The 25,343-nt window shown below is 41.1% G+C and overlaps 1 protein-coding gene across 3 annotated transcripts; it reads left to right on the top strand.

The window, feature by feature from the left end:
* The first annotated feature begins 772 nt into the window (after window positions 1-772).
* On the top strand, window positions 773-24,967 carry LOC108883080 (transcriptional enhancer factor TEF-3). 3 transcript variants are annotated; one of them, XM_051073204.1, is made up of 11 exons: window positions 773-911; window positions 11,259-11,323; window positions 12,618-12,689; window positions 14,208-14,342; window positions 15,244-15,287; window positions 15,576-15,637; window positions 15,829-15,959; window positions 16,827-17,000; window positions 20,628-20,768; window positions 21,959-22,111; window positions 24,012-24,967. In XM_051073204.1, exons 4-11 carry the CDS (start codon window positions 14,241-14,243, stop codon window positions 24,123-24,125), a joined length of 921 nt encoding a protein of 306 aa, XP_050929161.1. In that variant the 5' UTR covers window positions 773-911; window positions 11,259-11,323; window positions 12,618-12,689; window positions 14,208-14,240; the 3' UTR covers window positions 24,126-24,967. The 3 variants fall into 3 exon arrangements, with proteins under 3 accessions (XP_050929161.1, XP_050929162.1, XP_018531470.1); XM_051073205.1 differs by lacking the exons at window positions 773-911; window positions 11,259-11,323 and adding an exon at window positions 11,430-11,618 and having other exon boundaries at window positions 12,618-12,680; XM_018675954.2 differs by lacking the exons at window positions 773-911; window positions 11,259-11,323 and adding an exon at window positions 11,430-11,618.
* Window positions 24,968-25,343: the final 376 nt, after the last annotated feature.

Genomic DNA, 25,343 nt, shown 5'->3' with positions numbered 1-25,343 from the left:
CTTATTTTACAAACCATTTTGTTTTTGGTGGCTTTTTAAATTAGTTTTAGAACCCCCGAGTACCATGATGAACTCAAAACAATTATGACAAATGAGTGTTAGTTGCAACCTTTTTAATTACTTTTGAATGCTTATATGGGCTTTTTCTCTTTTCTTGCTTCTGTAAGTCTTATAAGTTTGTAAGTGTTGTAAGTTTGCATGTTTGAATGATTTTTAAAAACACAGACAGTATAAGTAATTTTGTCAAATATGCATTATCTCAAAGCTTTGATGATCAGTAACACGAGTTACTGATCATCATCATATACAGTAGTATATCAGTAACATGATATCACCTGATGTTATATTATTACCATTCAAAGCATAAATTACATAGTACCTTTACATGTCTGGTAAATTCTCAGTCAGAAAATAGAACAAAAATTTTAGTTTGGATTTGTTTTCTACACAAAATGTAAATTCTTGAGAGAGGAACCTGAGAAATCCTTGTGGATCTGAGAAACTTCTCATAGCACCACATTAATTTTATCATCCTCTTTTCTTTTCCCAGGACTGTACTGCCACATCCAGACTCATCATCATCATCATCATCATCAAACCTGTGGATTTCATAGAAGCAGGTTCACTGCCTGAAGCCTCCTTCTCCTTCCACCCTCATCTCCCCCAACCCCTGCCCCTCCACCCCCTGCTCTGTGGCCTCCTTTCTGTCCTCCCACCACGTCTGCGGAGTGGGTGCCAGCTCCCTCCCCCAGGGGTGGGAGTGAGGAGCTGGGGGATGGACTGGACAAACCTCTGGAGAATGATGCGGAGGGCGTGTGGAGCCCTGACATCGAGCAGAGCTTCCAGGAGGCCCTGGCCATCTACCCTCCCTGTGGCCGCAGAAAGATCATCCTCTCTGATGAGGGCAAGATGTACGGTACGCCCACCTCTATCGTCATCTGTCTACCTTTTTTTCTTAAATGAGATGATAAACACAAGCCAGGAGTGGGGACAATTCTTCTTAAGTTCAAGTTAGTCAGGAAGTGACTCTGACTTGCAGACAAGATTGAAACACACTATACAATACAATATACAGAAATTTCCTTGCTTGCACGCACCCATTTTCATTATTTCTACCTTATATACCCCCATACCAATCTAAATTTAAATAATTATAATAATTATAAATGGCCTCCTGGTACTGTTAAAGCTGTGAAAAATAGCTCTGTCAAGCTGCCTGAATTCTGTGCTTTAGGTTTCACTGATATGTCAATGACAAGTTGATGACAGAAGATTCAGTCGCAATGAAATATTTCTTTTAGATGAACTGCAATCCACATCTGCAGTGTTGTGGGAATAAACAGATAAAGATTCCTTTCTGCACACTTCCCACTGTAAACTGTTATTCATATGGTCGGATAATTTCTTTCACATTCTTTCAGGGATTTCCACAGTAACTGTAGCTTAACTAGATATCAGTGTTTCATGTTATTTGTGGCTACTGCCTCATTGATTCCTTTATGTGCCCCTCCTGAGATTTGTTTATTACTGTGCATTTGATAATGATTTGAGGGAAAGGAGCATAATAACTAACTGCAGGTATTTCCTCAGTGATTCTTTGGATAATGTCATTGCCTAACAGGTGTTGGGAAGGTGAAGTGACATTCCTCTATGACATCTTGCTGAAAGATGTTTTGTAACAGATGGCTCAGCCATAGTGTGTCCTACTGACTGACTGTTTGATAGCGGATCTGGTCGGTGGAAAACAGGGTGGACAGAGGTAGTGGCGCTATCAGACAACCTCTGTCATCGCCTTGTTTTGTCACTGTGCCAGACAGCTCCTTTAACTGTTAGGTCTGCCTAGCCTAGCTTAGCCAGCTATTGAGGTCATGGCCATCCTCTGATCAACACTTAAACCCATATAAAGCCTGTAATAATAGTTGGGGGGAGGGTGGGGGGCAGAGGAGAGAGGGGCAGGTGGCTCATTCTGTGTCACGGGGATAGGGGACTGGATGGGCAAAGGTGGAGGGGGGCTTTTTGGCAAGGCAGGCACTGAGGTGCCCCTTCCTCCCTGTGGGGGTCAGGGGCAGGTGATGCGCGCCAGGGAGCGCGTTGGCCCGCTAGGAATGGCATGTGCGCTTGAGAGCCTGAGGGTTCAAGGCAGCTCGGCTGTAACCCTAAACCAGAATAGACGTTTACCCTTTGAGCGCCTGGAGGGGAGGAGGGGGTTGGACAAATAAACACCAAGGTGGGCAGTAGTGTCTTGCATGGCCTCTGGGCTCCGCAGACCTCTCTCACACCTGTCCCCAGTGTGCTTATATGTGTGTGTTTCAGAATGAGAAAGACAAAGGTACTGTCTTTGTGCCTACCCCGCTTCTTGCTATTTCTGTGATTTACCTCCTCACATCTCTTTGTCTCAGACTCCCTCTCTGTCTTTGTCCTTTATGAACAACCTCTTCTCTCTCCTGTCAGTCTGTCAGTCAGTCCTTCTGCCTTTCAGTTCACCTCCAGCTGCTCTCTGAGTTCAACCTGACAGCCTTGCTGCAAATCCAGATTTATGACTTGAGAAATGAGGCAAGACTGAGCCCATGCAAGGCCTACTTTGCCCCCATTGCCCCTAAACAGCCCTCCCTTACAGCCCCTGCAGCTCCACAGTCCTCCCATTTTATCACCATCCCTCAGGGCACAAGTGGCCAACAACTCAAGTCATTCAAGCAACCACAATCAATGTAAAGCCACTTTGAAGGTCTTTAGTGTTGTTAATGTTGTTAAAGCGTTGATGGGTGGTCTTAAATCAGGTGGCCAAATCAAATATCAGCTGAGAATATCTTTAAAGGCATACATGAAATGGTGAAGTGATGACTTGATAGTTATAGAAATGTTATTTAGTCTCCTTGCACACGATAAAAATGGACACAGACAAAACAAACTCCTAGCAAAATACCTATGTCTGTTGGTAGAGAGCGACATACTCTGAATTTTAGGTTGAATTCCCCTTTGAGGAATGAGTGCCATTCTTTGCTAAACAATATGATATTGAGTCTCTGAGCAGCGAAACAAAAGGAATGTGTTCAGATCGCCTTCTCCATTGTAAATTCCTAAATTGAATGGAATGTTTTTACCCCATATTCCATGTACATTCACCACATTTTTTTCCCATAATGCTGTGCATAGCGTTGGCCCTCGCGCCCATTACTCAACAGACCAATTAGCTCGCTTATTAGGGACGGTGTCACGGATATTGAGGCGGTTATGTGCTCCAGAGGTAATTTGACATGCATCTGCCAAGGAAAACATTTCCTGCCTTGTGTGGCTCTCAGCGAGAGACGTGCCCTGTGGTCTGACCGAAGGCCTCATGCTGCAATAATGGAAAAACAGTCCCAATCTTGTAGTGCTGTGGAAACCAATGTGCTGACAGCTCTCACTGGAAGAATGTGGTACTGGAAATATGACTATCTTCCCTGTTTATTTGCTGCCATATAACTGCCATATTAATTTATGTGCCACTTTTGCAATTGTAATTGTTTTATTTAATGATGTCTTTTGAATCATTTTTATTTAGCTGCATTAAATCTTGCATCACATCATGTTTTATGCAGCTGTTTGGTTTCGTCACACTTGATTTCCTCACATCTGTTAGAGGACCACTTTTCTCACATTTTGATGGGTCTTACTTCCTGAGGAGGTTTGGGGGTGGGGTGTGTGTGTGTGTGTGTGTGGGGGGGGGGGGATTGCTTGCGTTAGTGAAGTGGATAAAATCAACAAAGCTTCCTTCAGTAGTGGCATGTTTTTCTGTCAGTTCAGAACAAAGTATACCCACACAATGAATCATGCTCCCACTGAGCTTCGCTTGTGCAACATGTCAACCCATTGTTGGTTTTTGTCAGACAATGCAAATATGTTTTCATCTCAAGTGATCCTCATTAAGAATGTGATGTAAAGGTCAGCAGAAAGCAACAGCGAGTCCCCACCCAGGTCCAAACTTTGGCAGTAAAGTGAGAGATTCACCAGTGACCTTGACCTGTTGACCTTTGAAGAAGCCTCTGGGGCTTGATCTCGTGGTTTCCTTTTGTAAATGCCTCAGTTCTGTGCTTGAAGAGGTGTGCCTCTGCATTACATAAGTTAGGCTAATCCTCGGTGACTTGGCTGAAAGTATATGAAGGACTTCACTGTCGTGCTAAAGCACATTTTAACAGGACATATGACTGTCAGTGTCTGTGGCATCAAGTATTAAAAACTGGTCACATTTCCCTCTGGAGAGTTTTTAGGAAAGCCTCAGCTGATATTGAACTCTGGAAATCTAGACACTGCTCCCTCCATCCCTGTCACTGTCCTTCTTTATGTACTTCTCTGCTCTATATCTCACAGTGTAAGTAAAAAGACATCGGGAGTAGTGACAGGCATGTAACAGAGCTGTCACTGTCACTGTATCTCAACATTTCAGGTCAGCATGGTGGAAGGTAGAAGGATCCAGACAGATAAGACATCTGTTGATCTGTCTGTGCGATTAACATACAGTACATTGAGCCTCGCACTACCTCAGCATACATCTCTGTAATTGCAAAGACACTTGTGGCAGGCTGTGTTAATATAACATGACATCTGTTGAATTTACTCCTCTGCCAGAAATACTATACTTTGTCAGAAATCAAGAGCAAACTTTAGATTTGGCTCCGACAGCAGTGCAGCTGGTTACCATCCTGATGAGTGCAGGACTGCATATGAGAGTCACCCAGAGAGGAAGCTGTGGCGTTTGCAAGTTTGAGTGACAAATGTGAGAGATAGTAAGAGACCAACTCACAGAAACTGAGTTAACAAGGGATGTAAAATAACATGTCATTTTACACATCATTTATTTGCTCACATTTTCCTTATTTCTCAAGAGTCTCCTGGTAAGAACTGTGTAATTTGGTGTACTTATTATATGTAAAATAAAAAGTTCTGAGATTACAGTTGCGCAAACCAAAGATGAGTCTTTTTGATTCTTGTCACTTGAAAACACTTAAAATTTTGGCTTTATCAAGTAAAACTTTAGTTAGTGTTGAGTATGTAATTGTAATCGCTAGAGTTTGAGGGCCACCTACCTCTCTGACTCTCTGACTGCTGTTTGTGTCACGCTGTGTATCCACATATCCTCATGATGAGGTAGCGCTTATTGCATGTTTGTGTGTGTGTATGTATATATATATATATATATATATATATATATATATATATATATATATATATATATATATATATATATTGTTATTTTGTTATTTAATTTTAGTGAATCTTTATCCAGTCTGGGAAAGAAACCAGCAGATCATTCATTCAGTTTGTCAGAGGTACAAACAATTCAGTCCTCTATAAAAAGACTGTCTTACTGTTAGTTATAACAAGGTGAACCAAAACAATTTTGTAGTCGACGTTGATGCCAGTCAAAATTTTAAGTTAAACCAGATATGCTCAGTGGCTGTTTTAATGCCAGACCAGCAGGGATGCTGCATATCTGGCTCTGTACTAATGTAGTCCTTGACTTGTTGCTGGTATTGAGGCTGGATAGAGGTCTTTTCAGAGCTCAGTAGGCTGCATCCAGCTTCTATCAGAGGGGAAATAACACCGAGCCAAGACATTCCTGCAGCCTAAATGTGACCTTTGTTTTCCTGAGCAGACACAGTGGGGCATATGTGCTGCGGAGGGAAAACGTATGGCTGGCAGATGTGTCTTCAGAGAAGATGGCAGTTAGTATACAGTTAGACATATATACACAACTGTACATGCACACACAGCCAAAATTAGAATATAATTAGCAGACTTAAGTATGACTACAACAACAAAGATATTTTTGCCATAGACCTAAACATAGCTGAGCACATATGAGGAAAATGTTGTTTTGCAGAGATGGCTGATTTTACAACTTAATGATAATTATAGTGTAAAACATAATTTAAGGGTTATGGTTAATTTTTAAATAGACTAAATAAAGTTCTTGTACATAGAGCTGTTATTGTACGGACACAAACAGGACATGGACCCATGGGGTGATGTTGGAGCAGCAGATGCAAGACCCGGTGCAGACCAGTCAGTATATAGGAATGTCAGGAATGCACTGGGCTGAGAGAGAGGGACACTGTGAAGGAGAGAGAGAGAGAGAACGAGAGATCAGACCAGGCCAGTGATGACCGCAGCCCCATTGGGCAAAGGCAGATTTACGACCAACCAGGCCCAGAGGTTGACTTTGGAAGGAACACACTGCAGGCTGCCTTCACTAACCCCATTCACCTCTCTGTGACCTCCAGCAATAGGCCTGAGGAGGACGAGAGAAGAAGGCAAACTTTCTAGGAGTGAATGTGATGTATAGTTTTGATGTTTTTGATTCATTGACACACACCAGTTCTTATAATACATTCACGACTCTAACTCGTATTTCCTCTTAGTCATGAGGGCAACCTTAGATCCTATAGTATGTAAAAATGAAGAGTCGAGTCAAATGCGTACCAGAAATATTCCCTGTAAACTCACATAATCTAATGTTTTCTAAGTTGCACAACCCAGCAGTATCCCCTGAACTCTGGAACACTCGTCTTTGCTTCTGCTGCGGTCGGTCACTTTTCATGGCCTCAAGAAATTTTTCCAGAATCAGATTTCCCCCCAGACAAGTCTATGACCGCAGGCAGTGTGATAAACAACATCAAACTGTGGACCAGTGGGTGATGGTATAATGTTCCTACTGACTTTCCTGCAGCCTTGGCTGGCATAAGTTCTCTGTCTGTGCTGCTCCCATTGGATATCATGATCTCATCGCTGTGTGACTGAGTCCCCTCTCTGATCTCATGGGTGTGTTGGAGGGTATTTTTGATGGGCCCTTCCCCAAGCACTCACACTAGGAGTGGTAGGGCATCTGATACAAGAACATGAAGCAAAGCCTTTTTGACAGCCCATTAATGAAGCTGTTTAATGCTTGCAATACATACCTGGCTAATTTTGAATGGGGATACCGTCGATAAAACAGTGTGTCATTTGTACTGTTGGTGGCAGAATACCTTTTTAAATCATTATTCCCAAGAAGATGTATATATATGAATGTGTATGTATATGTGTTTATACACACATAGATATATTTTATACATCCTGCCAGACATGTATGTTAACATTTTCTCAAAAGAACTTTTAAACTCTAATTTCAGTGTCTTTCATGCTTGTACTTGACTTACGGTTAACATGGTACTTTACAGGTTGATCAAGTTTGACAACAGCTTAGCCCCAGGAGAGTCCTCCAAATCCATAACATAGCTTCACAAGTGTCTGGCTACCAAATGAAAAGAGAGGCTGCTTTTCCGAATTCATGAGAAGTTTTTATTCATCTGTGGAGACATGCTCACGCATGTGTGTCTGCCGCTTTGAAAATCCCTATTGGATTGGATACACAATGTACATCTTACTGTACACTGAGTGAAGTTTCCAGAAGATAAATTGCTGGGAACTGGAAGAACTTGCTGCTGTAATGTGAGGAAGTCGATACAGGCAACTTAATGTTCATTTGAGGTCAAGTACTGTGAGGACTTTGACAAAGCTCTCTGTTCGTCCTTTCAAGAGTTTGATTGCGAGGAAATGTGGAACACTTTCTTAATCCCCAGGGAATTAAAGAAATATGTATTTAGGGGCTCAAACAATCGACCAGCGAGTGCACCTCCTGATAAACAGTAAACGGTTGAGGAGTTACAGCCCTGAAAGGAAAATAAGATTGAGACGGAATGAATGCCTCAACTGGGGCTGAAGTGTGTGTGAGTGTGTGTCAGTTTGTGTCTATATCTCTGTGTGCGACTGTGTGTATAAACTGGAGCAGACAGCAATTGAGAGAGGGGTTTAGTCCACAAAAGCTTCACACAAAGGCAGCTCTACAGCTGGGTAATATGTGTGTGTAAAGTGTGTGTGCATGTTTCATGGGTCTGGAACTTTATAAGGACTAATATCGACCACTTTTTCCTCTTCTGCTTTCCAAACCAACACTGATTCAATCACTGATTCATGGATAATATCACTCTGTTGTATAATGTGTACATTTTTAACATTTGCACCACTTTTTGAGCAGTAGCACTAGTTCCTAGTATGTAGATCTATCCAGCTGATTTCACATGGTGGCACCATAATATTGCAGGTTGCTCTTGATGGCAGCATTTTTGGCTGGAGGGATTCCTAGAAGATGTAGTTTCTACCTTTCCAAAACATTTGCAACGAGTCGTGTGTGGCCATTAGGGTCAGACAGAGCAAGAAACACATGTAGTTAGATATATGAGACTGTTCAAACTAACTTGGAAGAGAAAACTAACTTAAACTGTTAAACAATTACACAAACTTGTTAACATCCTGTACAGATTACAGACATGCTCTCTGGTTCAGTTTACACCTACCATGCTTACTGTAGTTGTGCATTCACACAGTTCTCCCAAGCATTGAGAGTTTATTACCAAAATTTTGGCTGCATTCACTTTCAGCTTTACCTCAGAATAAAACTGTTTAGACAATCTGACTAAACTGTTAGCGTGTTTACATCCTGTCTGATCATCTGACTGCTTGCTTTTCTTGCTCTGTCTGACTTCATGTTGTGTTGCTGTGCTTCCAGATCTCACAAATTACTTTGGTACACTGGAAATGATGGTGCAATCACATGGATTTTCTTCAGGAAATCCTTCGCTAGGTTTCCTTATTGCTTTAAAAATGTTGTACCCAAGAATTTATGGAGGCAGAACTCCAGTTTTCCAGTTTGCATAACCAGCAACCTCTGCAAGGACTTAAAAATAAAAACATGAATGCTTTCAAAAAGCATTAAATGTCTGAGCAAACTGCAAGGAACAGGACGATCAGTTCACAAGAACACGGGGAAGGCACACTGTTTTGCATTCCGAGCAAAATCTGATCACTTTTATTGGCTGACAAAATTTCTGATGGGGGTTCAGCTGGGCATCAGGTTTCCTCTTTTCACCGCTTGGGGTCACTTGATTGGCTGGTTTGTGGAGCGTTGTGAGGTCTGACCCAAGCATCACTATGTGAGGGAAAATCTGACGGGTTTGTACCAGTTGTGTGTCGTGACTGTGTGTTAATTCACGGGGAGATGTGGTGCCAAGGGAAAAATGACCGTGTTTAAGAGGTGGTGTAAAGTCTAGCAAACTCTTGTATGATAGTGTGTGTATATGTGTGTGCATGTGTGTGTGTTTGCGTATGTGTTGGGTCCTGTGTGGGAGCGTGAGAGATCTCCTTTGAGTGCGAGAGTTGTGTGATTCACTCTGTAACTGATCTTGTGCTTGTAGGTATCCTCCCTTTTCTTAGTACCTCTTTGTAAATGTGCTGATCTCAAACATATGGCTGCCATTACTGATAAATACATTTTTTAATTAATGAAGTTTGAGATTACATGGTTAACTTTTTAGTCCATCAAAGGTCAAAAAATTGTGCCCATTTCATGTCCACAACAATTTCCTAGAGCACAATATGACTTATATATATTACTTATAGCTTTTGTTCAGCCAGTAGTCCAAAACTAAAAGATATTCAATCGGTAATGACATAAAACTAAGAAAAACAGCATACATTCAGTTTTTGAAAGCTGCAGTCAGCAAATGTTTAGCATTTTTGCTCAATATTTACTGAAATAATTATTGAAATAGTTGCTGATTAACTGTCTATTAATGAAGTAATTGATTAATTGACTAATAATTTCTGCACTATGTCTGCACAATGTGTATCCCTTGTATGATCTGTATAATAGCTACTAGCGTTTACACAGTCCATTACACTGCATAAAGAGAAGTACACAATCCCTCAATCATTCAGTGCTTCTCTACATTCACAACAAAAATCTTCCAACATCCTATTCTTGAATTGCACCCGAGAAAATCCATTTTAGCCTTTAAACCAGAGGTTTAGTTTTTGAGAAGGGGGTGAAAGAAGCCAGATGACCGTTTCCCTCCACTGTAACCTGAGACTGTGGTTGGGGGGGAACAAGCCCAAGATTTACTGTGGGCGTAAAGGCATATTCCATAAACATTGACACACACACCAGCTGCCTGGCAGCCTCACCAGACTGGGCCCCCTTTGGTCACTGGCCTGTGCCGTGTCTGTGCTGAGTCCGGTCTGAAGATCGCATGGCTGCAGCCTCCACCTGCTCTGCCAATGTGACCTGTCTGTCAGCAGTGGCAGTATACAGGCACACACTCACTGTAGATATACAAGCTCAGTGTACACTCAGGGGGTCAGCCCAAGACTGATGCAAGCTCTCACACAGACAGATGTATATACTTAGTGATATACTTACACTTGCAGTTTTCAGTGTTGACACACTTGACAGCCCTGACTCTTGCTTTGGGCACATGCGTGTTTTCACATGCATCTATACGTGCATGCATGCAAACTCTTTCAAATATGTGCACACACAGACATATTTTAAGAAGTTAATCTAGCTAATTACACCGTGACTTCGATGACTTCAGCGCACTATTATGTGTATAAATATGTGCACAGAAATATACAGTGCATATAGATTTCCTCATTCCTCTGTCTCATGCTTTCTGGTTTGGCCAGGCATGTGGAGCAGCTCACCGATGATGAGTTAATAGTTAGCTTTGGTAAACATTTTAATTCCTCCACATGTAGAACGTGCTCCTCATTAACCCCCCACTTTCACTTTAAATACACCATGGACAAAGATTTATTTTTCTGTACAATGCATTTCATGTGAATGCACTGTAACACAGTAAGAAAAATTACCTTAAGAACTAAAGAAACTGTAAAACTTAATCTGTTTTTTGGTCAAATTTGGGTGCTACATTACCTTATCCATTTTATCTCCTCAGACATTTTCAGGGTTTTTTTTTTTATAGTTTTTAATTTTATATGATTTAGGGCAGGTAGAGGGATAAAGCAGGTAAAAGCAAATAGTATACAAATAGTAAGTGAACTAAAACATTTTAAAGCAAGAAATTGAATATCGAAATAAATTTTTAAAAAATCCTTCAATAATTCTCCCTTCACTTATCTTATATTAACATATTACTATTTACAATAAGACAAGTGGAGTTTACAGTATTACATGTTGTGAGTTTTCTTAATATTTAACATATTAGTATTATTGTGTTACTCATTCAAATTTGAATGGAAATCCATGCATAGAATTAAATGTCAGACTAATTTAAATGATTTTGAGTTTGAAGGTGTTTACAGTGCGGTTTGAAAATTGTCCAGTCAGTCAACCCCATGCTAATTTCTATCAAACTAAAATTGTGTTTTCTGGACTCTTACAGGACGAAATGAGTTGATTGCACGGTATATCAAACTTCGCACAGGGAAGACGCGGACCAGGAAGCAGGTGAGTTCTCTGCAAATGCCATATGAATCAGCCCCTATTTTTGAAACCCTCCAGAAAGTCTTGTCCTGCTGAGTGATGCCCCAGCACGCTGCATTCCCCCACCCCCCCACTTCTCACTCCCCTCTGCTTGGAGGACTGGACATGACGATTGATTTAGGGCCAGGGCCCAATGCACAGATGCTATAGGATCAAGTGTCGGTGTTATTTCTTCACCACCTCATGGATCTGGTGCTTGTTAGAAGGGGAAAGAAGCTGGGGAATATGGTGATCTGGATTGGAGACTGAGGTGGGACGGGTAAGGGATTTGGAACTCTATCCTCACTACAGTATTTGATATGGAACGACTGATGTATGGGCAGTGATGGATGTGGAGAGAAAGGGTCCCTGCTAAGTCATCTGGCAGTCAGTCAGTGTGTGAATGAAAAGAGATGAGTGGAGATGAGAGGAAAAGGGGGGCAGTCACGGATCAGAGATGGATGGTGGGACAGGTTGGAGAGATAGAGGGACACCTGCTGGTCCAACAGCAGTAAACTGACTGTCTGCTGTGATGCAGTACAGCATCTTATGAAAGTTCAATACAATGCTGTTCTGACAGAAACAGAAGAAAAAAAAGATTTTGTTTCACGTAGTTAAGATGCTGATTTGATTGAATAAATTAAATCCAGATTATTAAAGAAAAATATGAGATAGGAGTAATGTTCAGTAATATTTACCTTTAAAATCAGTTCATAATTATTCAAGTTAATTTAAATATAAACCAAACTGTTAATTCAAATGTTTTGTGCCTCTTATAGATTAAGGGATACATGGAAAATATCTGTTATGGTAGTTCACCCATATTATAAAAAGGCATATTCTTCCACTTGACTTTAATGTTATCGAGCTATGTGTATAGTTTTGTTTTCATTTGTATCAGTTTTAGGGGTATCCACCTCTAAACCTGTTCATCCTGTGCATGGTCACTGGGGGCTGGAACACATCCTAATTATCCCTGGGTGAAGCTGGGAACCTCACAGAAATATTCACACTCACACCTTTGGTGAATGTAGAGTTGCAAATTCACCAGCATGTTTTTGGACTGTGGAAGGAAACAGAAACACCTGGAGGAAACCCCTGCAAACACACAGGGTTAAACACCCCCCTGTTGGAGGGCTAAGGTTTGAACTCAGGACCCTCTGGCTGTGAGGCAACAGTGCTAACCACAAAGCCATCACTCCATCCATTTTACTTGGAAATGTGTCCCATAAATTCAATGATTAACTCTGCTGTTTCATCTGTCATCTGTGTCTTTCAGGTATCCAGTCACATTCAGGTTCTAGCCCGACGGAAGGCCAGAGAGATCCAGGTGAAGCTGAAGGTACGCTACGTGAGTCAATTTCTATCTGCTTTTTTACATTCACTAAATGTTTTACAAGATTTTGAATTGCAAATCAGTTCAAGGAAAATAAAGAAGAGTTAAATATATGTGAACTTTATCAAAGTAATAATTATAAGTCAACATCTTTGAATCCTGCTGTACAGATATTGTAACATAGCTTTTCTGTGTGCATGTTACCCGAGAAGAAAGTCCTTGCTGAAAAAGTGTCATTAGTATGTTGCATTTTTATTTGAGATTGAGTCATACAGGGTTTTATATCATAATCAAACTGCGGTGCCAGCATTCAGCTGAGGTTATTATCATGATTTTAATCAAGTTGAGCAGCAGCAAATGGAAAGAAGTTGAAAACATTATTACCTTATATTATTTCCTTGCATAATGAAGTTTCATGTTTTGTTAAAGGTATTTCAACATCCATGGCCCCTGCACTGCCATGTATTCACATTCCATTAACACAAAGGCACAAACCATTGGCTATTTTAATTGCACTCTCTAATTGATGCTAGTTTTAAATGGCATGCTGACACATTTCAATGAAATGTGAACATATTTCTGGAAGCCTGAGGCTTACTCTGCACAATTACGAACAAGATGAACCAAACGCAATTGTCAGGAAACAAATTAATCCCTGCATTATTCCTTCCAGGTATTATGTTTGGTAAGTACCTCAATAAAAGTTTTCCTGTGTGGTATGCTGAGAGCTTACACATCCCTGTCCCCCCAGTACTTTCTCAGTTTACATTTCTCATCCACATACACTCGCATACCCGCAGTCACAGCAGGCAACAGGACTCTCCCTCACCTTGGACAGTAGCCATGAGGGTTCAGTTGGCAGAGCCCAGCATCGGTCACAGGGTTGGCCCCTGTCACAGGCCTTTTTAAATACGTCTTTGGTGTAACTGAGATCCCTACCACATGTACCCCCCGTATTTCAGCTATGCCCTTGTGTTAGCCAGTTCTGGGAAGAAGAATGCACCTTGTGGCCTTGCCCATTAGGGCTGGGCGGCAAGTGCTTGTAGTCCTCTGTGGTTTGGAAACTGCTGAAGGAGTGGATTCAAAAACAAGAGGTGTATCAATTTACAATATAGCGCAGGAGAGACAATTTTCTAACTATCACTTATTTTAAACTTTTATCAATAGGATTAGCATTTTGCAATTTTGATACCATTATGATTAGCATATTAACATATCACCCTGTTGCCTGCCTTGTCTTCCAATATGACCTCCAACAGAAGCTAGTTGTCATCACTGGCTTGCCCCTGCCAAAGCAATAAACTTAACTCTTGACCCAAAGGCCCTTGACTGTAATATCACCTTCTCTCCGGCTCTCTGCCTGGCAGGGATTCACCGATGATGCAAGCTGGCCTCAGCCCTTCATTTCCCCTTTTAGGGCTCTGCTTGTGTTGCCAGTGAAGTGGGGCGCTGACTTAAATGGAGTCTGATGAGCGCTCTCCCTTTGCGTAACTGTCTGTTTGTCTCACTCTCGCTCTCTGTCCCTCTCTGTAGGACCAGGCTGCCAAAGACAAGGCCCTGCAGAGTATGGCCACCATGTCCTCAGCCCAGATCATCTCACCCACAGCTTTCCAGAACAAGATGGCTCTCCAGGGACTGTCTAGGCCAGCTTATCCCACTACCGGTGGGGTGAGTCCCTAACCAGTGTCCCCTCCAGCATATTATTTAAATTAACTTGAAAGGCTGAGCAGTAGTAGTAACATTTATTTAAAAAAAAAAAAAACCTTTGACTTCATCCCAGAGTCTGTGGTTTTAATCATTTCCATCACCCTGTATACTGATACAGGTAAATCATTTCCCTGGGTATTGGTTAGTTTAATCTTGTGACTTCTGTCCCTCTTTGTTCATTCAATTTGTCAGAATTTTACAGATTTGAGGCTGTTTACATTTATGAACTTGTAGTTTGGCCACAGATGATTTGACCCCTTTACAAATTCAGAGTTAAAGTCATTTTAAAGAGATGCTTACAGTGTTTCATTTATTCCATGTGGAAAGATATATTAACCTTTGAGATAAAAAATTCAATAAAATATTGCGTTGAAAAAAAGCTTTGAGAAACACTTTTTATGCCCCCACACCAGGAGCCTTTATGTTCTCATATTATTCATCCCATTCTCATGAAAGTGATACCTCAGGAACGCCTTGAGGAACACCCTCAAATATTCACAAATATGCACTTGGACAAGGATTCATCGCTGGAAATTACTCACTGGAGTGATACATATGGAATGGAGATATGTTCCATTTTGCCAAAACATACAGTTAATACCCTCAAGTCTTTACAACATATATGAGTGTGGACAGACATGGATGTAAACTGCAGCTTGAGTGGTTGGCGGAGCCATACAACCATAAGGCAGTAATTCTAGTTTCTTTTTGATATGACACATTTAAGCTTTTTCTTTTACACTTCTCAGCTCTGTGCTTTTGTTTTGCATAAAATCCTCACAATAGACACAATAACACAATTGTTGAGTGAGAATTAGTGTCAAGGTGAGTATTATAGTTTGTACTTTTTTGTTTCTCCCAGTTTTGGCACGGGGCACTTCCAGGACAGCCAGGAGGCCATGAAGAGTGAGTAGCCATTCTTTCTAGTCTGACGTACTACAGTATCCATCAGTCATTTTTCATGTTCAACTTTTTAACCATTAGATAAATTTCATTCAGGAAATGAATCTCAGAACAAATTAAAACATATCAGTGCAGTTATAAAGAAAAGTCTTCAGCTGTCTGACATTCAGCATACCATTCTGCCCCCTGCATCTTTAGAGGTCAGGCAGTCCAATTAGTATGTGAGATGGGGTCATGAGGCCGAGACAGTGCATAACATGACTCTCCCTCTCGTCTGTCTCGTCTCTCCAGCATTAAGCCCTTCTCCCAGCAGAGTTACACCATGCAAGCGTCCGGCCCGGCCCCCATAACAGGTGGGTGCTCTTTCTCCCCCTAGCTGTGTTGACAGAAGGCTGTCATGCCAGTAAAGCGATGAGACAATCTGGCTCATGATGAAGCGCTCCCACAAAGCTCAGAGAAATAGCTGCAATATCACTGCATTTCAGGTTTTACTTTGTCACACTCAAACCACACATTCACACACTCACTGCCCTCTCGTTTGCAGGTTATGAAACCACAGCAGGGCTGTCCATGTCTCCCGGTGCCCCCCCTTGGCAGGGTAGAAGTATTGCCAGCTCTAAGCTGCGAATGTTGGAGTTTTCTGCCTTCCTGGAGCAACCTCAGGACCCAGAGACTGTGAGTAGACAAGACTGGAGATAACTCATCTGTAATCCAAAAGGTTTTTTTTTCCCACCACGCAAAAGTTTATTTTATTTATTTATTTTCTACTACAACAAAGTTCTTGAACACCTGAAAGTCTTACTGACGGGCGTATTAGACCAAAACTCACTTTATTCACAAAGTTTTGCTCCTCAGATTTTGAGCTGCTTGACTGTTGCTTCTGTTTACTGCTGATTAACACAGTATATATTTCAGTTTCCGTCTAGATAAAGAAATCTTTTCCATATGCTGTTTTAAACCCTTGCTATTAGCTATCTTTCCTCAGGGAAAAGTACTTTGGCGTAGACTTTGGCACAGACCTGTCTGAAATAAAACAGATGATAAACCTAATAGGTAACATGAGCTGTAATTCAAAGACTTAAAATTCAAAGATTCAAAACTTATACACATGAACAGTCATCTTATATTCAGTAAGTAACATCCTTTAACAGAAAAACTAAGGAAATAGATGTCAAATCTCTGTAAAAAAAAAAAAAAGACTAAATACTTGAGCTTAATTCTTTAATCTTTCAGTTTTTGGTATAAGGTATGACATCAACTAAAAGAAATCACAGGATAACTGTTTTAAACATACAGACACACATATATACAACAGCATATTACATGATCATGAATGGTGCAAGTGGAAAGAAAAGGGTGGAACCCCTGAGACAGGTGATGGGATAAGATATTACAATAAATATGATGCAATGGAACAGCAGGCCCAGTGTGACAGATGTCCTGGAGTGCATAGTGCATTTGGCATTAGAGACAATTTAGCAAACTGGACATTTGACATTTTTGGCTCTGTTCACCTCCTGATATGCACTTTTGTTTCTCCAGTTCAACAAGCACCTGTTTGTGCATATTGGCCAGTCCAACCCGAGCTACAGTGACCCCTATCTGGAGTCGGTGGACATCAGGCAGATCTACGACAAGTTCCCAGAGAAGAAAGGAGGCCTGAAGGAGCTGTTTGACAAAGGGCCACATAATGCTTTCTTTCTCGTCAAGTTCTGGGTAAAACAGTTTAGTTAGTTTTATTTATGTAAAGCTCAGTCTGATATTCTGTGCATGTTTCATACATCATCAGGGCACTTAAACCTCCCCAAGTCATGAAGGTGAAGTGAGAGTACAGTGAATACTCTTGTTAATGTTTTGTAGCACCTGTTGGCTGTTAATGGCCTAGCAGCGTTAACAGTGTTGCAATAGCTTAAGCGTTGGTGTTAAAGCAACTTAAGTGTGATTTAGGTCCAGAATGAATGGAAACTCACTGTTGCTGTGACCTGATTGGTGGGTTCTATGCCAGCAAAGAAGGCATTGCTGCACAGCATGCATTTGGTGTGGGCACATTTTTATATTTCTGTGATGTGTGTGTGTGCGTGTGGGTGTGTGTTTGTGATTGTGCGTGACAGCAGCCTTGGGGAGAGTGGCAGGCCTGATCTTTCACCAGGGGAAATGTGAGCCTAGACACCTGTCTCTGCACTATTAGACTGAGTCCAACCCTCATGCCCCCCACCCATATACTTATTTATAGATAAGCCCCCTCCAGAACACACACGCACACACAAACACACAACACCACCAACTCACCATAACACACTGTGAGAGATGAGAGAGCAAAGCATGATGACAAAGTCGTCTCAAGATGACAGATGGAGGAGAGTGTGTGATATCATTGAAAAGAGGAGAAAAGTGCAAGTTGCGACCAAAAAGAGATTTGGAGAGAGAGAGAGAGAAACAAGAACTAAGAGGGTGTAATTGGACACGTCTACTTTGTTCATCTCTGATCTGGCCACCTCGCTTTACCTCAGGACAAGACCTTTGGTATTTGTATCATGCGCAACACGTACACACTCCTTTACCTCAGAGCACCTCCATCTACATGCATGTAGTTTAAATAACATAACACCTCTTTAAAAGGACATCTTAAGGACAGCTTAATCACAAAAATTCTGAAGAGGTCAAATCATCTCTGGCCAAACTCTATTCCAAGGTGACTTTTAGTAAAAATATATGGCATATCGTTTAAATGTTTTGCTGCATTTTGTTGACCTAAAGTGAAATGAAGTGTTTTTAACCACAAAAGGCATGTGCAGTCTGTGTGCAGCATTTCAGAATCCTGAGAGCCTTGTCTTGTCTTGGACTAAGCATTGTGCTCTTTGCCTATTATAACACCCCTCCAATATTGAGGGACTGACAGGGTTGTGTCAGCAGCACAGTCATCCATGTACTTGGTATACATATCAGGGGCCCCAAACACATCCACCTAAAGGGAGGAACTGTTATTACCAGAGAAAACCACAGTGGACAATCAGCTGTCCTGCTGTGGTGAACAGATCAGCATCCATCTGCAGTCCAAACCTGACACACAGTGTTGGGGAGCGCTACCTATGAGGGATCACTTTTAGACTCAAAGTCATGCACAATGTTTTCCAACGGCACACTGAGGGAGAAGATATGGGAAATCAGGAGTCTTGCATGGTTTGGAGATTGGATGTTGATGGTGGAGGTTCACAGTGAAGAACGATGACAAACCTTCTACTGCTGTGGTTTGAAGTGCCAAACACTGTGAATGTCAAGTTCAAAGTGATGTCTTAGGCTCTCATGCCACCAGATGGTTTTGTATGTATGGCATTAGCCTTTGACATGTTTGACTGCCTCATTATTTATTATGGGGAGAAAAAAGAGAAAAAGTGAGTGACACCATATTGCAAGTCGTCTTCTCCAGTCCTTTGAAAGAGCAGCTGGTCAAGCCATGGCATTTGATTCAGGGGTTAGGGGAAGGAGGGGATGAGTAGTCCTGCCATATATCATAAACAAAAGACAGAAAGACAGCAATAAAGAGCCTGAGATAGAAATAGGGACAGAGACAGTGTGAACAAGAGATGGGGATGGCAGGAGAAATGGTGGGTGGCACGTAACCAACAAGTCATTCATCAGTGAAATATTACTCTCTTGATTCATGTCAGAGCCCAGTGGAGTCAACAGTTATGACATATGCATCTCTCCACCAGAGGAAAACAAGCTCATAACACTGTCCCTTCTCAGTCTGTTCATCTTAGTGTATCCCAAGGGGGTCCTCCAATTCTCAAGGCATCCATGACAAAACACAGAATGCTGCAAAACAGCTGGGCATTTCAACACCCATACTGGAAAAAAAACAGCAAAGATGCTCCTTGGCCATGAAAATAAGCAAAATGAAATCCTCAACACATCTGAAAATACGATAACCTTGTTTATGCCATTGTAAAAGACGGGTAGAGCCTATTTGATGTTGCCGCAATGACACAGCCACATGGCAGGTCATGACTCGGGGGTGTGCTGAGGCGCAGGTTGGCATGGTGACGGTGACAGGCGGCTGGCCCACCTCCAAAGCTATGGCATTCTAGATTGAATTTCCAGCAAACCCCCCTGTCGGCCGCTGGCTGCCCTGTCCCTCTCCCCACTTTCCTCCTCACCCCCTCAGCGCCCGTGGCCCTGTCCTAACGGATTGTCTCACGCCTTTGAAGTGCCGAGGGAATCCGATTTGAGCTGGCTCTGCTAAATTGTTACACAGCCAGCCTGCCCACCATGATCTAATCAGCCAATTGCACAGTGCTGATTGTAATTGGATGAATTCCCTCGCAGGCTGTTAGGGAAGCAGGGAATGGCGGTTCGGGGAGGGTCACTAGGCCCCAGGGATGAAGACAAATAGAGGAATTACATGAGCCAGGGATGAAGATGAACGGGTGATGAAGAGATGAGAGGAGGCTGAGCGGTGTCTCAATGGCCCATTAGGAGACAAGAGCCTGACAGGGGAAAAGGTAAAACAGCCCAGCTGTCTGACGGAGGGAACGGCACCTTAGTCTGGTCCAAAATCAGATTATACTTGCTGCAATTCAAACTTGAACTAGTGAAAGCATCAGAGATAGATAAATCTGCACCACCTGAGGATGAAGAAACTTGACGTATTTTCACATAGGAAGGCGATTAAACAAATCTTAACTTGTTTCCTCTTTGCAAAAATGACAAAGGATTTTGTTCACTGCATTTCAACTTTGGCTCCATCCATGAGCTCGATCATTTATCTTGGAAAATTTCCAGTTCAGTGGTTTGTTCAAATGTACCCTTCTACAGTAACACACCACCACTTGAACCATAGATCATAGATCAAAATCGTATCTATCTTATGTATTGTCATCTTACAACAAAACACGCACTCACAAAAAAAAGATGCATAGTACCTTGGGAATCTTGAAGGTGGATTTGACAGCGTTACACCAGGTCAACAAGGATCTGGCCTTGGATGCCTCTTGGCTTTACAGAGAATCACTCTCAAGCTTTGTTGAGCTGTAACACTCTTGGTGATGTGTCTTTGTCAGATACACATCTTCCTTGAGATCTATATCTATGAGCTAAAAAGTAGGACCTGATATTTTGTTCCAGATTATGGAGATGGTACTATATATCCTTGAGAGTCTGTATTCTCAGTGTGGATCAGTGTAGTGTACCACATGTTTTCAGTTAAAGGGGGTGATGTCTTCATGAGAAGAGAAGCAAATCTTCATACATGCTCATACACCACCAGGATTTCTACCTAATTGTGGTTCCTTATGGCTCAGACTGACAGGTGTATATGACATGTTATATGTATCTTCTCTCCAGGCGGATCTTAGTGTAAACCTACAGGATGACAGCAGCTTCTTCTACGGTGTTTCCAGCCAGTATGAGAGCTCTGAGAACATGATTATCACTTCATCCACCAAAGTCTGCTCCTTTGGCAAGCAGGTGGTTGAGAAAGTGGAGGTAAGACAAGGGTATTGGGGGTTATCAAGAATATTTTTTATAGGTTAATTTAAACTAGAGTTTGTCGATAGTCAGACATTTACCCTGTATTTATTATGAAATATTACTATTTTTCATGGAAGGTTACATATTTGTTACGCAAAAGTTTCAGAAAGCTCAGAAAGCAAACCTTAATGTCTATATGCAGCCAAAAGGCAACAGCATTTCATTACAATGTATAGTAGAATCTTTTACATCGACTGCTTTCAAGCGTATTATGTCACTTAAGAATGTTTGTGATTGTGAGTCATTTTACAGTTACTTATTTTTGTACAAATATTTCTAGCTGCAACCACCATGCCTGAATGGTCTGACTGTAGACATGGAGTTCTGTAGATTCTGCTCAGGTGTAGAAAAAACAACTGTGCCATGCTTTGCAGTATTTTTGTGGAAAATATTTTGTAATTTATGTTTACAGATTATATTTACAGATGACAGTGCATAAGTAGTGTGCAAATTTTGTTGAAAACACAATGTTTGGGGTTAGTAGAGTTCCCACAATTATCATCAGTAGCCTATACAATATATATCTGGCTACAATTCAAGAAGTTTATGTAACTGATTGCTCGATAGATTAGTGATATTTCAACATTAAGAGGTCATGACCCTGTTAAAAACCACTATTATCACCCAGAGGAGGGAATAACTGCTTGTGGTGGAGATGGATTCCAGTCCTTTACCACTGATGTGTGGTCAGGAAACTGACATGATTCACAAATCTCCCCTGCATGACTGTTATGCTTCCCGTTAACTAGACACAATAGTGGCCCTGCCCCCACCCACTGCTGATGGATTGTACAATATAAACACATACACACACATCCCTAGGTAGAGCCATCTGCCTCAGTAGACCACATGATGATATTTAATGGCTTCATCATTTGATTATGGTTGTCACGAGAAATATGTTTATTGTCATATCTGGCATGCCATATGCTGCATTAGGTATATTATATTACACGCATTGCAGATTATCACATAGATGTTCAAATCCAATGTATCCAATTGAATTTCAGTGGAAGATGTATCCCTGTGTTTTTTCCAAAAGATTTCACTTTTAATCCTTTAATGTGTTTTAAATTGTCTTTCCATGGTATGTTCTCATATATTGGACTGTATGCTTATATAGTATATTGTATCTGTTTTTCTAGACAGAGTATGCACGTTTTGAGAATGGGCGCTATGTGTTTCGGATCCACCGTTCCCCGTTATGTGAATACATGATCAACTTCATCCACAAGCTTAAACACCTTCCAGAGAAGTACATGATGAACAGTGTACTGGAGAACTTCACTATCTTACAGGTACACACAAGAATCAGGGGAATACAGTATATGTGTATGGAAACTGGAGATTTTAGCATTTTGGTCAACAGGTTTGCTGTTACATATTAAAGGAATAGGGCTGATATAAGAAAACTAAGGAATGCCAACACAAATCCCATTCACTTCCAGTTTAAGCTGACAGCATTAGCTCTGTTGCAATAGGAAATTCTGCTATAAAGAAGCATAAACATCTTATCCTGACTTGAAACAAATTTTGATATGACTCATTGTCTGCATCACATTTATGTATACTCATTGTCCTTCATCACGCATGTAGTTCCATTCAGGTGTGCAGATACTTTCTGTTTTTGCAGGTATCCCACTGTATTTATTTTGTATTTCAATGAATGTGGTCATGCTGTGATGTTTTCTGTGTAACCATGACAGACAATTAACAGCTGGTAGAATATTTTTGCTGCTTATCAGCAGCAATGTTTCATGGTTTCTTACAGAGTTAAAACATTTTTTTTGTTTCTGTTCTAAGTTGGACTTTTCTGAATGAGCCACTCTGCTCCTCGGAGAGCGCACACGGAGAGGGAAGTGAATAGGGTGGAGGGTATCACCATAGTAACAAAGTGGTCCTCAACACCAGAGTTCAAAGACATTGGTGTCCCTTCCATTGGTGGCTGCATTCCTACTGGCCAAGGGACAATGACCATATTGAGCCCACACTGACGACTACATGGCAGCATGTCATTAGGTTTCTCAATGGGCTGATTTAGTTCATATTAACCATGAACAGCTCGAACACAGATGTGCAGACACATGCACGCACAGTTTCCACACTGCAAGGTTGAGGACAATGGATCGATATGCCTCATGTAACAAGTGTTGCATTCAGTGCAAAGCAATTGAGCATAATGAATTATGCTTGTTGCGTTGCCACACTCCTCCTGTGTTTTAGATACAAACTAGCGTTGCATATAGAGTAACAGAGATTATGTATAATTTATTATTCGTCATGTGTTATATTATGTAGTGTTTTAGTAGACTTCACATTCCCATCTATGTTTTAATCATCAACTCATTGTGATTGTCATTTCTCATACATAGATTTGTTGGCCCAGCATGGTCATACACATAATGTATGGTCATACAATGATTGTTTAAAAGTAAAAGAGTCATGCTTGAAAAGATGACTACATTTAAGAGCTGCTGTTAAGGAAGTAACTCCATTATGTTTGGAACCATGTGCAGCTGTCATTAGATTTATTATTATGGTCATTTATTTATTAAATAGTTTAATGGTACGAATGAACATACCTCAAACTAATAATTGCCACTGCCTTGAAAAGCCACTGCTCTACCAAAACCATAAATATAGTGGTAAAAAAGACATACAGGCCTACTGCACATGATGAACCCTGCTTCTTATTCATGGTCAGTTGGGATTGGCTCCAGCCCTGCTGTGAACCTAAAAGAATGAGCAGTATAGCTGATGTAGCTAATAGACAGATTAATGGATGGATAACTACCTGATATGGGTCAATTGCGTCATCCACTGCCTAAATGATGGAAATCTCTACTACACAAGAACTACATAAAAACAATTCTAAAAACCTGCAATCCTGCCATCGCATGATGTTTTATTTCTATCGTTTGTAAACTGTTTTACAGTTTCCCTAACCAAATCCTATCACAATTTGTTTGGATTTAAGCAGAGGGAATTCTGATTGTTTACATAGTGTACTCTCACCCTGCACAGGAAACAGTGCACATTTCAGTGGAATTGTGAATACATCAAATTTCTATCACTGGCAACCTGTGGAAAAAGTGTAGGTAGATTTGCTTTAAAAACATGGGTAACTAAGGTTACCCTACAAGGTAAGGTTATTTTATCTTGGCATGTCTCAATAGGATCTTCTGTGTTTGTCTACAGGTGGTAACTAACAGGGACACACTGGAGACCCTGCTGTGCATAGCCTACGTCTTTGAAGTGTCCACTAGTGAACACGGCGCACAGCATCATATTTACAGGCTAGTGAAAGACTGACACAGTCACACAGTTGGAACTTACCTGCTATTGACCCACTGTAGCACCTCAGTGAGCAACAACACTAAACAATGGACTACTTCCTCTGTGAGCTTAAAGCTGAAACCTTACAACTCGGTCAGGAACCCAGAGAAACACTGGCTTTGTCAGCGTGCCCAGGAACACTACTACTGCTGAGGAAGAGGTGGATTTAAGACTGAAGCTGAAACAGGCTTTGTGTGACAAGAAAAAGAAGAGGACCATGATACACTGTGGTCTCTATACCAAAGGAGCCAAACCTAGCCAACAAGACCTGCATGAGAGAGTTGTCATTGGTGATGTTTTCATCTCATTCTATTAGTGCTTGTTTTTGTTTTAGATTCTTTTACACACATGCATGTGCAGGAGAGGTTTGCTACAGAGGAGTTTGGCTGCCTCAGGGTGCCACCTAGTGACTTAAATATGAATAACAATGTGGAAAAGTAACTGAAATTAGACTGAGAATCCCTCCTTTGCACATCCATAAAATATCACTGTTTTTGGTGCCAATCCTTTGTGTTATTTGAGCATTTGAGTAATTATGTACAGTGCCACATCCATCTCCTCTAAACAGAGTTATGAAGTAAGAGGCTAAAAATGATTTAAAAGAGCTATTGTATTCACATTGTTTGATGTTTAATGTTATAATGTTTCTTGTATTGTCTTACTGTTTTTGATTGAAAACTATCTGACTACAACAAAAGGCACATAATAACACTGCTAACTTGAATCAGATTTGGATCTGTAAGCTGATTACAGAAGTTGTCTGTAACTGTAATTTGCCCTGAAGTGTCAGATGAAAATACAAGTGTTTCTTACATAAATTCTCCCTGTTGCTGAGTTTTGAATTCTGTTGCCACACTGCTATATGTGGTGTAAACCTAAAGATATATATTATTAAATGTGCAGGGTTTGGCTAAATATCTTGAGTTAAATGCATATGATTGTATAATACTGTGTACCTCTGAGATGATAGACAGATGCATAAAGAGGCACATGCATATCAGTTATTTCAGTAGTTGCAACATTGGTTCACAGTGGTGAAATTGGACAAACTGGAGCTCTGAAGCTCCTTGCTTTTCCATACTACATACCAATGCAAAGCAGGTTTTTCATTATATTGTGCTTCACACGAGAGAGGTGACACAGTAAATATAGCAAAGATATCAGTGTTCATACAACACCATTTTAAATTTTTGA

Source organism: Lates calcarifer, linkage group LG10 (genome assembly GCF_001640805.2).
Source record: "Lates calcarifer isolate ASB-BC8 linkage group LG10, TLL_Latcal_v3, whole genome shotgun sequence".
Taxonomy (NCBI): domain Eukaryota; kingdom Metazoa; phylum Chordata; class Actinopteri; family Centropomidae; genus Lates; species Lates calcarifer.
This window is presented reverse-complemented; position numbering and strand designations above follow the sequence as displayed.